The sequence below is a fragment of the Idiotropiscis lumnitzeri genome, chromosome 20 (assembly GCF_059441095.1).
Source record: "Idiotropiscis lumnitzeri isolate Australia: NSW breed Sydney's pygmy pipehorse chromosome 20, RoL_Ilum_1.0, whole genome shotgun sequence".
Lineage (NCBI taxonomy): Eukaryota > Metazoa > Chordata > Actinopteri > Syngnathiformes > Syngnathidae > Idiotropiscis > Idiotropiscis lumnitzeri.
In genome coordinates, this window is record NC_142410.1 from 11,889,932 (window position 1) to 11,902,167 (window position 12,236).

General features: G+C 45.9%; 2 protein-coding genes across 4 annotated transcripts; one reads left to right on the top strand and one right to left on the bottom strand.

Annotated features, from left to right (window-relative positions):
• Positions 1 to 546: 546 nt before the first annotated feature.
• zranb1a (zinc finger, RAN-binding domain containing 1a) lies at positions 547 to 7,916 on the bottom strand. Of its 3 annotated transcripts, XM_088285203.1 has the most exons (10): positions 7,742 to 7,914; positions 4,474 to 5,318; positions 3,213 to 3,400; positions 2,877 to 3,030; positions 2,725 to 2,796; positions 2,343 to 2,541; positions 2,156 to 2,276; positions 1,827 to 1,956; positions 1,188 to 1,420; positions 547 to 1,046 (listed from the first exon to the last, which is right to left on the bottom strand). In XM_088285203.1, coding segments are annotated over exons 1-10 (2,160 nt in total). In that variant the 5' UTR covers positions 7,744 to 7,914; the 3' UTR covers positions 547 to 830. The 3 variants fall into 3 exon arrangements, with proteins under 3 accessions (XP_088141329.1, XP_088141327.1, XP_088141328.1); XM_088285201.1 differs by having other exon boundaries at positions 2,156 to 2,541; positions 7,742 to 7,916; XM_088285202.1 differs by lacking the exon at positions 7,742 to 7,914 and adding an exon at positions 6,296 to 6,652 and having other exon boundaries at positions 2,156 to 2,541.
• Positions 7,462 to 12,226, top strand: hpdl (4-hydroxyphenylpyruvate dioxygenase-like). The gene is made up of 5 exons (XM_088285209.1): positions 7,462 to 8,431; positions 8,962 to 9,140; positions 9,225 to 9,376; positions 10,026 to 10,144; positions 10,412 to 12,226. The coding sequence occupies exons 1-5, from the start codon at positions 7,788 to 7,790 to the stop codon at positions 10,608 to 10,610; spliced, it is 1,293 nt and encodes a 430-aa protein (XP_088141335.1). The 5' UTR covers positions 7,462 to 7,787; the 3' UTR covers positions 10,611 to 12,226.
• Positions 12,227 to 12,236: the final 10 nt, after the last annotated feature.

The window sequence follows — 12,236 nt, forward strand, 5'->3', positions numbered from 1 at the left end:
TTTCTTGACACCTTTGTTTTTTAGTAAATACTAAAATAATTCAACTTCATAATTACCTAAATAATTTAATTCGAATAATATGTGACAAAAAATGGATAAATGTGTCCTCGCCCACTTCCAGTTGATTCAATGGGGATATAGTTGGGGTGGTCATTAGAGCATAAAGATGCTGGACAAGACATTTAGACTTTATCCTTAAGTGATCTTTTATATGAATAGTATATTTAAAAATGTAAATACGTATTTGTAAAAATCTTGAAGTGTAATATTGTAGAGGGCGTTAAGTCATTATCACATCGGCACACTATTATTAACTTCACAGTTGCAATTCCTAATATTTCTTTTTGGGGATCACTATTGAAAGAGATCCAGCAGCAAGTTGCGCTTTACGGGGACACAAAAAAAAGCGAAGATGCAAGTGGATCAAATTTAATCATATGAATGCACTGTCAAATGAGAAAGTGTTTGCGCTTCTCTCTTCCCGCCACTTCTGGGCTACTACGTCTCAATGTGAAAATGTCAGTAAACTGCCCCCCCCCCACCGCCCGCCGCCCACCTCACAGAATCCAGATAATCTGTGCAAAACAAAATAAAGAATAAATAGCTTCAAGAATGATCAAACAGGTCGGGTGGTGCTGAGGGGGTTTCTCGGATAAACAACAACTACAAAAAATAACTAGTGCCATTTTCTTAATGATTAAATAAGTACTGGGAAGTCGGATCAGGACAAGTGGATTCCTCCTGGCGAAACATGCGCTTTCGGGAAGGCAGGAAAAAAGTCCTTGCGAAAAGTGTCCCCGTTTGTTTTGTTTTTTTTAAGCGTGCATCACTCACTCGTCTTCGTCGTCGTCGTCTTCGCCGTCGGAGAGCGCGGCGCAAGGTCGTATCTGTCGATACGTGTCCAGCCACTTCTCCAGCATTTGCGTCACTAGCGGGTGGTTGCGTCGCCGCGAGCTCTTCTGCATGGCGGCCAGCATGCCGCCGTCCGTCACGCAGCAGTCTAGCCACGAGCGCAGAAGTTTTTCCTGCTGCTCCTCGTTGCCCATCTGAAGGAAAAGTTGCCACAAGCTTTCAGGGGAAGGTGCAGAAACACGAGCTTTTCCACCAAATAACCAATTTAGGAACAAATGCAACTTTGATCAAGCGACTGCCTTCTTCTTTTCAATTTCAAGCCTCCAGTGGCGTACCTCCTGCGCAGAAAGAAAGTGAATGTGCAGCAGCTTGCGCTCGCTGTCCACCAGAGGCAGGAAGGTGACGGTGACGTCGTCGTCCGTGTTGAGGTTGGCGCCCGCGCCGCGATTGTCGCCGTAGCCGTCGTTCTCCATGGCCACCAGGGCCGAGAAGTGGCCACGCGTGTAGCCAAGCGCGATGGGGCTCTTCCAGCAGAAGCTTTGCTCCCACAGCAGCGGCAGGTACACGCCTGCCAACAATAATACGATGAGCCTCAACGTCTTGAAAATACGCTTCATTCAAATGAAAATAAAAAATATATAAGACTCCAATTTTAAAAATGACGAACAAAAAAGAATAATAATAGAAAATTAACCAGCTCATTACTGACAACAAAAAGTCAACCTTTTATTTGGAATTGATGTGATTTTTTTTTTCTCATTTCAAATGTTCAGACTGCATTGCAATTATGATTTATTAAGTTCTGTATTCAAGAAAATAATTCAAGACTTGATCCGATAACAAGATTAATATTTAATATTATTAGTAGTTTGGCATGCAAAGTTTGTCTTGAGGGAGAATAAAGTCCGAACGAGAGTACAAATGCGTCTTTTGTGTCAATGCAGTCATTGTAGAAGCGTCACGTGTGCGCTCACCTTGAAATCGCGTGTATCCTAATGTCTCCCCTCGGAAACTTTTGTAGTACTTGACGCCGTAAACGATGATGGGCCTGCGGAGGATGTGTGCCAGCACGAAAATGTGGGTCTGCTCCAGGCTCGCCCCGGGCTGCATCCGGCGAACACACACACAAAAAAAGAAAGAAAAACGTCAGACACAGCAGGATCTCCCTCATCTGACGTTCTTCGCACGCCATCAGCTTGGTAAATGGCACCGTGAGCTAAAATGGCCGTCATCCGTTGGTCACATGACTGCCTCGTCTCACAACAAGAGGAAGCGCATGTTCCCACAATGCAACGGGACTCACCTGGCTGGCCAGAGACAAGATGAAGGCCCAGTCCTCCTGCCACTGCTCCTCCCGCAGAGAAAAGTGAAGACCGAAGCTTTGCGAGTACCACGATTCCCACTCCTTCCAGCGAGTGTAAAACCTGCAAAGAAGGATTTTTGGGCGAATTGAAGAAAAACGCGCAGGTTGACGTCTTTTTCCGACGGACCAGTGCGAGCAGTCGTGCAGGCTGTCGTGGAGCGTCTTGCGCAGGACCGAGTCCTTGTCGTAGATGCCCCACGTGGCCTGCAGAACCGAGTCCAGCAGGCAGTCGCCGGCCGTGCGGTTCCACAGCGCGTACAGGCGGCTGTCCAGACGCGTGCCCAGCTCCATCGACCAGTTGATCACCGGCGATTCTTCCTCCAGTTCTGCGCGGGAAATACAAGAGGCCTCAGAGCGACAATCATAAGAAAAGTCAAGAACTATCTCAAGAATAATACATTAAATACTGCCGAAAATAAATAGACTTGAAAAAATTAGCTTGGCACCAAAAGGAAATCATTTCTTTTTTTTTTTCTTCCACCAGCGCCACTGATGTCAGGACCGCTCACCTTTCTGCACATCCCGATCTAAAACCTCGTCAAAGAGTTTCTCCTGGACGGCGGGAGGCAGGTCCTCAATATCTGCGGGAGGATGCGACACGACCGTTACAAAATGGAGGACGAAACAAAGGCATCCTGACAAAATGGAGGACTTGCGTCACCGGCGGGCAACGTGAAGGTGACCGGGTCGCTGAGGAAGTAGCAGGCAAAGTCGCCTTTGCGCTGATGCAGCGACGCGGCGATCTCCCGGCGGATCTGCTCCGTTAACTCGGGACACACCATGGACGGGATGCACTTGGCCGCCTGCTGATTCACCTGGGGGGGGTGTTGGGGGGGAACGCGGTGTCGTCATTCACACTTCAAAACGACCAAAATGAACATTACAGGAGGTCGCCGTGGGTTTGCCAAGTCAACTTTGTTTGACTTGCTGCTTTGTTTGTTTGGCAGTTTTAGTTCAAAATAAATACGGCGTAATTTGCGACGTGTGGCGGGCTGACCTCGGTGAGGAGGACGGCGAGCATGTCCTGCCTCTGAAAGCGAATGGCCAAGTGCACCAGCGTGAAGCCCACGTCGAACGCCGACGCCCGGCTGAGCAGCTGCACCTCGTCGGCAGTCAGCTGCCGTGCGATGTCGCCGCCCGACGACTTGTACGCCTCCACCGTCGCCAGGTCGCCTTCCACCACGCCTGCGGCACAGTGAGCCATATTTGAGAAATGAGCTTTTGGCATCGTCAAAAAGAGAATCATCTCAGCTTTCAAGCTCGGAAAGACACGCCCTCGTCGAGGTTCGTGCTTGCAGCAATGCTAAGAGGGTCAAAGTCACAAATTTCATGCGTGAGGATGGCAAGAAAACAAAAAGTGTTGACCTTTTTTCGTTTTTGACCGAATGGTAACATAACGTAACAAAGTAACACAATGTATTCAAATCAGAAATCTGATATTTGTCAAGGAAAATATTTTGGTTTTCTGTGACGACCCTCAGAAATGATCAAATGCCAGGCAAATTTCTATTTTCAGTCCGCCACTGGAGTGAATGATTTTCCTGGAGGACTGCTGCCAAGCAAAAGAGGGCAAAAGTCATGCGGAAGGCTTGGTGGTCATGTGACTCCCCTTTGGAGTCTATTTTTGGGGTGTTTACAAGTGGGCGGGGGGGCGGGGGTGGTTTTGAGCGCCATCCAGGAGGGTCCTTGCGGCCGCGTTGCCGATGCCCTGACGGACCCATTCATCGCCACCAGCTGGAGCCACCAGGCGCCCCCTCTTTGCTCCTCAAAGGCGCTCTTCAGTAGAGGCGCTAAAGGGGCCGTGTCACACCCGCCCATTCGCCGTCTGGGCGCAACAAGCACGCCAAGTCTGCTGGATTCGAGTTGGGCAAGCAGCACAAATCCATCAGTTGGCCACAATTATTTCCCAATACATACATTCGTGTCTTTTTTTGCTCAAAGCGAGGCAGACCTAATACCATTCCAATCAGCATGGATTTTGTACGCCACGTTAAAAGCTGCGATTGACATTGGAAATTTGCACAACTGCCGCAGTAGAAACATTTAAATCTCAATTTAAGACTACTTTTGACACTCTTTCATTTGGTCTCAGTGTCAACGAAACCTCCCACCCAACCCCTACTGTGGGATCACAAGAACAAATTTTAGGTGAAAATAATTCATCAAATGGTCTGAATGTGCTTTTGTGTGAAAGGCTGATCTGACAATCTCCGCGTGAAGGAGGCTCAAAGCTTGGTGCAAAAAAGAGACAAACTCACCAGCGCAGGCGCTAAGAAACAGCCAGTCCGTTTTCCTCATCCGGTTACGTATCTGTTTGAGCTTCTTGAAGTCCATCTCCTGCTCTTCCTTGCCACTCACGGCTCCCGCCGCCACTCCGATCCTCTGGAAGTCCTTTTGGACATAGTCCTCCCTCTCGGCCAAAGGAGGTGACCTCCTCTGGCCGAGAGGACCCACACTGGAGCTGCAGCCGCCCACGCCACCCCTCCACCACGCCCGGTCGTGCTCATTGATGACGGGCGAGCGCTCGGTAGACGGGGCGGCCAGCTCGATGGCCCGCGGGTGGTCGCACACCACGCACGTGAGGGTTATGGGCGAGTTCTGGTAAGTGCACGACGAGCACGTCCAGTACCGCTGATGGGTGTTGAGGCGGTTGCGGTCGTTGTACTCCTCGCAGGTGTCCACGGGGGAGTGAGGAGGCGCCGGGCGGCACCCGGAGGCGTGGGGCGACTCGGTGGGGCTGACGCTTTTAGGGCGCTGGCACAGACACTGCGTGCAGCGGACGGCTCGGGGCCAGTTCAAGTAGGTACACATGTGGCAGGACCACTTGGTGGCGATCTCGGCCATGCCGGTGGGCCGGATGCGGGGCCTGGCGCTGGAGTCCGGGCAGATGAGGAGGCTGCCGCTGCCGCCCTCACTGGCGGGGAGGTCCCACGAGCGGCGCGCCGGGTCCAAGTCGGGCCCGCTTTTGTACGGCTCCTCCGTGATGATGGGTCCACGGGACCTGTGAGCACGGCACATCGTGCACTTTGTGCTGGAGGGCCAGTTCTCGTAGGTGCAGTAGTCACAGGCCCATTTCTCTCTCGGGTCTGTCATTGTGGCCCACCTACAGAACAGCGGATTGGGTACACAGGTGTCAAGCTCAAGCATCACTTTATGTGGCCCAAAAAGCACATGATGCATCGCCTTCTAAAATCTGTACCTAAACCACAACAGATTCATTACAATACAGTATCACAGCCCAAAAAAATCTTTTAACAGGAAGATGTCGAAGAGGATATTGCCCAGCTTGTCTGCGAATTTCAAGGCTGTAAATCACAGATCCCTGTCGATGGGAGCATTGCTCGCATTTTATTTTTACTCAATGCAGATTTTTAACGGAAGAAATGGCTTGTCACATCAATTATGAGGGAGCAAAATGCAAGAGAGGAATGTCACAATTGATAGTAGAAGGAGATGTGTTGCAATCGGAAGAAAGGAATAAGCAAATTGTGGGGGAATAGCAAAAACAAATGGATATATATTTATGCAGTTATATCGTTCTATTAAATTACCGACTTTAATACCCAATGACAGTTTTCAATTTGGAATATTTCCAAACAGGTACTATTATCTTAAGGTACTATGCAAATTTATCAGAAACTTCCCAGAAATGTACCATGAGGTTTCCCTTCGCAACCAATTTCATGACATGTAGGCTTTAACCACCAAATCACTTGACATAAACTAAGAGTCCTTATACTACTTGGTTGTGAACGTTTTCCATCAGCAAGTTGTTGAAAACAATTTCTGATAATGCTTAGTAATTCTAAATAATGTAATATGATGCGGTAACAACACGCGAGATTTTTAAGCAAAACGGTCCTGTGAGGGAAAGCCAAACAAATGCTGCACAAATAATATTACGATGAGGCCAATGACGAAAATGAGTCCGTCAGTCTTTGTACAAACAGTGGCTATGTTCAAACACTACGGTGGCGCGTGAGCTAGCTATCTTAGCATAATCGGCTAACCTGACGACGCATTTCGCCATGACACGATCCAACTATTTCACAGTATTCCGTAAGTAGCCCAATCTTTTACCGTCTCCAAGAAGCTTTGTTGGGAGAAGCACAACCAAGCCTTCTTTTTTGTTGTACGGTTCCCTTTCCTTCCTCCTCCTCCTCCGCCGCCTACAGCTCGGTCAAATCTATGCCGAACCGACGTAATTAAACGCCTTTTGTCCTCTCACATGTTGACCTCGACGGACACCTTCACCACTCCACTGAAGAAACAGCCCGTCCGTCGGCCGGGCCGGTAAATATTAGCGACTTTTGTTTATTTTGTTGTTTTTTTAGTTTTTACATGGCCCCAGACTGTGTTGTTTAATGGCGACGACGCAGAGACGAAAGCCTAGACTGAGCCAAAATAAACGCTGGGCCCAGTGACGTCACAAATCAGCTGGCCCAACGCTTGTCGTGATTGGATGAGAGCGGGAAGACAACGGCGTTGTGTTCAAAGAGAGTCGGGGGAAAGGAGAACGCGAGAGAAAGCCAAGAGGCCTTCATGAGTGCTAGGATATGTGGGTTTCAAAGGAAGTCAATGTTAAAAAAAAAGTTGGTTTTCAAAGTGATTTTTTTTATTATTAAAACCTGCCTATTCCGTTCTTAAAATCATTTGCATTATGTATTGAGGAACAGCTAAGCAATTGAGTACCAATAAAAAAGACTTGTTAAACAAAATAAATATGAATAACCTTACATTAAATGACAAGAAAAATATATAGATTTTGGGGCAACAAAGCCGTGTATCAAAAAGCCACTAATGTAACTCAAGTGTTTATTATACGAATACATGAGTCGAGTAATGTTATAGTTTACATTGTATGTATGAAAAGATAAAAACAATGAATAATTAAATATATTACATTTCGTGGCAATAGGAAACATTTATTGACTCCACTGACATCGTCACGATGTTTGCTTAAACCGGAACCTTTTAATAATCAAGCAAACCTTTTTGTGTGTTAAATTATACGGGCCATTTCATGCGCTAAACATAGTTGTATTGTATTGTATTAGTTACTGTTTGGCTCCTGTTGTGGAAAATTGGACAGCAACACCTTAAAATCTCACGTTTTCTGCTGTAACAATCTAATTTATCTCATGGTTTGACGAAATTATCCAACAGTCACGTTTAAGTCACAGCACTGTTGCTTTTAGCTCTTATTTTCGCTCATGACGTCACATAAACGCGTCACCATGGCAATCCGGTAAAACAGGCGCTGACTATTCATCATAATGTATTTGCGCTCCATATTCAGTAAATTCACATTTTAAAACGTTATTTAAAATTCGAAATTAATAGCTGTTTGAGGCACAATTTATACCGATTAACGTGAAACAAATACACGTGGCCACTTCAACAACCGCATGCAGTTTTTCTCGCACGATACCATTGGGACCTAATGTCAAACATTATACACACAGTGGAAAATTAAGCGCTAATAAAAATTTAATATTCAAAAGAAACGTAAACAAACTGACTGACATTGTGTAGATATGGACGCGCCCATCAGCCACTTCCTATAAGCGACATGGCCTCGTTGCGACGGATGCACCACGTTTCTATGCACGTTTCCAATGTGGACAAACTGGCCAGCGACTTCAAGAATAAATTCAAGTTCAACTTGTTCGCCAACAGGCTGACGGAGCGGACCCGGCAGCTCGCCTTCAAGACCGGGGCGGCCGTGTTTGTGGTCAACGAGAGGACGAACCGAGGAGATTCGACCCGGCTCAATGTCGAGCCGCAGCCGGGGGAGGAGCACCAAGCGGCGGGATGCCTCTACGACACCCCGCCGCACTACCCGGTGGACACGGTGTGCAACGTGTGCTTCGAGGTGGACGACGTTCACGGCTCGTTCGAGGCTCTTCGGCGGCTGGGTTGCAGCTTCCCGGTGCCGCCCACCACCGTGCGGGACCACCAGGGTCAGGTCACCTACGCCGTGCTGCGCTCCGTGGTGGGCAACGTGTGCCACACGTTGATCGACAAGAGCGAGTACCAGGGAAGATTTTTGCCCGGCTTCCTGGTGACGGAAGGCGGCCAAGAGAAGCAGCAGCTGCGCCCAGATGCTGTCACTCACGTGGACCACATCACCTACGCGTGTCCCATCGGTACCAGCAAGCAGGTCCTGAGTTGGTACCAGGAAATATTTGGCTTCCAGAGGTTCCTCATCCATCGGTGAGACGGCCCAAAATGGATTTAAATTAGGACTGGTCGTTTTACAAATGGAAATGTATTCTGGTGCACTGTCGTTGCATTTGTTTTTCCTCAGTTATGCAATCTTGAGTTAACGTGCAATTATTTTTTTTCAAAGTCCCCTTCCCGTCTATTGTTTAACAAACACATAACAAATTAACCTACAATACAGTAAAACAATATCAGATTAATTCTACAAAAATGTTTGGGTTTTATAAGTTTGGTTTATGCAAAAAAAAAAAACAATTTAATACGATAGTACTTTTTAATCTATATACTTCAACTACAGTTAAATTGTAAAACACTGATTTGACTTCAAGTGTTTTTGATTACGTAGTCGCAGAACAAATGAAACTTGCATCTTTAGGCCCCACTTGTTTGATGCCAACCGGCCGGGTCTCGCTTCATACCCGCAAACATTTGTTCTTCTTGGATGGTCGTCCACTGCTCAGTAAAACTAGAGACAACCCCAAAAACAACTCGACAAGTTCAGTGACGTGGCGTCTTTGCAGAAATGAAGAGGCAGACAGCGGCTTCGTCATCAACCAGAAGGGCATAGGCCTTCGCCTAGCCGCCATGGAGTACTGGAAATGCGGCGAGTCGGGCCTGGTGCTGCCCAGCGCACGGCAAAACGAGCCCAGCTGCAAGTTTGTCATCGCTGAATCGCTGCCCGAGCAAGATGGCACCAACAGCTGAGCAAATATTCTAACAGCAAACAACATTAAATGTTTTGCTTTAGGCATGCTAACTCAATGTTCTTGCCGCTTCCCTTCAGGGAGCAACCAGGTGGACACTTTCTTGGAAGAGCACCAAGGGGGGGGGATCCAGCACATCGGACTGTACACAGACAACATCCTGGAGGCGGCGAGCGGCATGGCCGATGCCGGCGTGAACTTCTTCGCTCCGCCGCCTGCCTACTATACTCAGGTTTGCACAAACACCGACGGAATAAATGTTCCAAGGTCGTTCATCCAAATCATCATTACGCAAACTCGATTAGGCGTGCCTCACGATTCCTGCCCAAGTCAATCGTAATACACGCTATTTGCTTCCCAAAGAAACCTAATTGACAAGCAAACAATGGATTTGAAATGCGGTGTACCTCAGGGCTCTGTGATAAGAGCGCTTCAATTGGTTTTCTCGTATGACTCAATTATCACTTTTCCCCTAATGAGGTTTTGTGAGTTTTTCCTTGCCCTCCTGGGGGTTAAGATCGGGGATGTTGATTGTGGCTATGTAAAGCCCTTTGAGACTGTCTGTGATTAAGGGCTATACAAATAAAATTGACTTGACTTGACTATTGACTTCAAAGAAGGCAGTAGAGTCAACCGTCACTATTCAAATTCAGAATCAACTTTATTGATCCCACTCCAAAGCAATCAATTGTCAGCTTAACAAACAAAAATTAATCTGTTGATAAAAGCAATGCAACACAATAAAATCCCATCATATGAAAGAGCCAAATCATTTATTTTGGGGAAAAAAATGACTTCAGTCCCATTTGGGTGATTAATTCATAGACTTTAATATAATAGTTCTGTTTATTTTTACCTTTTTGTTTCATCAAACTTGACAGTTGGGAAAACTGCAGGAGATCGAAGAGGCGGGGCAGGACGCCCAGAAGCTGGCGCAGTACGGCATTCTTCTGGATGCCGACCCGCAGCAACAGGCCTCGTCAGCCACCGAGACGCACAGGTCAATTATCATCAATATAAAAAAAAAAGTTCAATAGTCATTGGACATTTTGATTTTCAAGTAATGTACAAGTCATCATCTGAAAATGGAAAGTCACGTACAAATGTAAAGAAATATCCGTTATCTGCCTTGTTAAATCATTGTGAGAAATCATGATTTATTTATTTATTTTTTTAAATCAGGCATTTGATTTTAAGATCATATCACAGAGCGCTACTGTATCTGTTACTATTTTTAGCAACCTCCAGTGTGTCGTCCTCTCCCCAGGTACCTCCTGCAGGTGTTCTCCAAGCCCCTCTTTGCCAAGGACACCTTCTTCCTGGAGCTGATCGAGCGCCAAGGGTCGAGCGGCTTCGGCGAGGGCAACATCCGAGCCCTGTGGAGGTCGGTGCAGGCGTACATGGAGGGCAAGAAGCTGAAGGGCGCTCAGGAAACGGACCCGCAACAGTCACGTCAAGCACTTTGAAGCGCGCTAAAATTGGAATTTTTAATGTCAAGCACAGGACACGCCGATAAGAGAAAGAATCGAGAACGCGCTCAATGATTTTGAATTGAATTTATTTATGCAGTGGTGTCGAGGAATGTAAAAAGAATCATTTGAAGGGATCTTGAGGAAAATGTTGTCAATTCAAATGTTGACATTGAATGTGTGGGACCACGGTGCGCTTTGGAGTAACATCAATCGTTCGAAGCAAAATACGGTACGTAGCTTGCAAGCTAGCCGGTGGCTTGTCCCACTCGAAAATGCCCACGATTACCCTGTGGGGTGTTTTTTCCAGCAATGGATACATTTTCTTGACTCAATCATGTGGGGATGTGTGTAGGCATGAGAAAAATGCTACAGTTAATATTAGATTTTTTTTTGGGGGGGTGGCGGGGGGTTCATATTGTATGTTCTAATCATTTCATGATTGCAGGGTTACGAACACTTGACAATTTGGTGTGTCAAATTTCAAAGACATTTAATTCCACTTCCAGGGACTTTAAAGATTGCTATATGAACCAATTCAGTACATTTGTTATGACATGTGAAATGTGTATACGTGTTTTTTTTTTTCTTTTGTGTGGAGTGAATGAGGATAAACGTAGCTCAAAGCGGAGACGGGTCAGGACCTGTAATAGGAGTCCTTCAGCCAGCTGTCTGAGCCACAGATGACGTATACTGTAGTAAAGCCGTAAAACCACAAGCATACTCATTCACGCCGTGCTGGAACATGCAGCCTACTCATGATAGCTAGATAGCGCCTCCTATGGGCTGGATTAACACCATACAAGTGTCAAAGGTGTTTGCACACCCCCCAAGCACAAATCCTATTTGCCCTTTCATGAAAGGCAGACAGACTAGATTCTAGAAGGAGACTGCTGGTAGGGGTTGTGAAGTAGGAGGAGGGGGGAGATTAGGAACACGTAACAGATGTTACTCCTTGATTAACAAAAGGGTTACTGCCAGGGGTGTGCCTCAGTCAGCACCGTTATTGAGAGACACCGGTTGCACAGCATACGCTACGTGAATAAAATACTGTACAATATCACAAATTGTGGGCTCAAAAGTAGTTTAGCAACAATTTTCTGAAAATGTTTTATTCGGAATCAGTCCTTTTGTAAAATATGTTAGGTAACTTCAAAGTGATTTATTTTCAAATGAATACATGAACATGAACTGACACTTTAAATGCCAATAGATCTTTTTATCCATTCATTTTATAAACTGCTCAGCCTCAGCAAGTCAAAAAATGTTTCCTCTCAAATTCCCAAATGTATTGTTTCATATTGTATCAAACTTTATATGGTTAGGTATGGAAAATGTTTCCAACTATTGTGATGAAATTTCATTAAAAAGAGAAATATAAAATAAATAAAATACAAGAACATTTCGAAATAAATGTACAGTTAAAAAGACTTCCTTTTAATTTAAAAAAAGTCTGTGAAATAATTTGGGAACAGTTTTAACATCCTAGTAACATTTTTCAGATTAATAGACTGTTTTACGGACTAGTGGCATAAAAATGGAATATATGGATGTTTAACAAATGTATCAATGGAGAAGAGTACAGTTGCTTCCATTCAACCTTAGTGGATCACAATAACCACC

Bases quoted from the DNA above. Each gene is read 5' to 3' on its own strand.
- hpdl (XM_088285209.1), top strand. From the start codon at position 7,788: ATGGCCTCGTTGCGACGGATGCACCACGTTTCTATGCACGTTTCCAAT. The intron at 8,432-8,961 runs GTGAGACGGCCC...GCGTCTTTGCAG, and splicing joins CAGAGGTTCCTCATCCATCG to AAATGAAGAGGCAGACAGCG. The intron at 10,145-10,411 runs GTCAATTATCAT...TCCTCTCCCCAG, and splicing joins TCAGCCACCGAGACGCACAG to GTACCTCCTGCAGGTGTTCT.
- zranb1a (XM_088285201.1), bottom strand. The intron at 1,957-2,155 runs GTGAGTCCCGTT...CGCCGGATGCAG, and splicing joins TCTTGTCTCTGGCCAGCCAG to CCCGGGGCGAGCCTGGAGCA. The intron at 1,421-1,826 runs GTGAGCGCACAC...TATTGTTGGCAG, and splicing joins AGGATACACGCGATTTCAAG to GCGTGTACCTGCCGCTGCTG.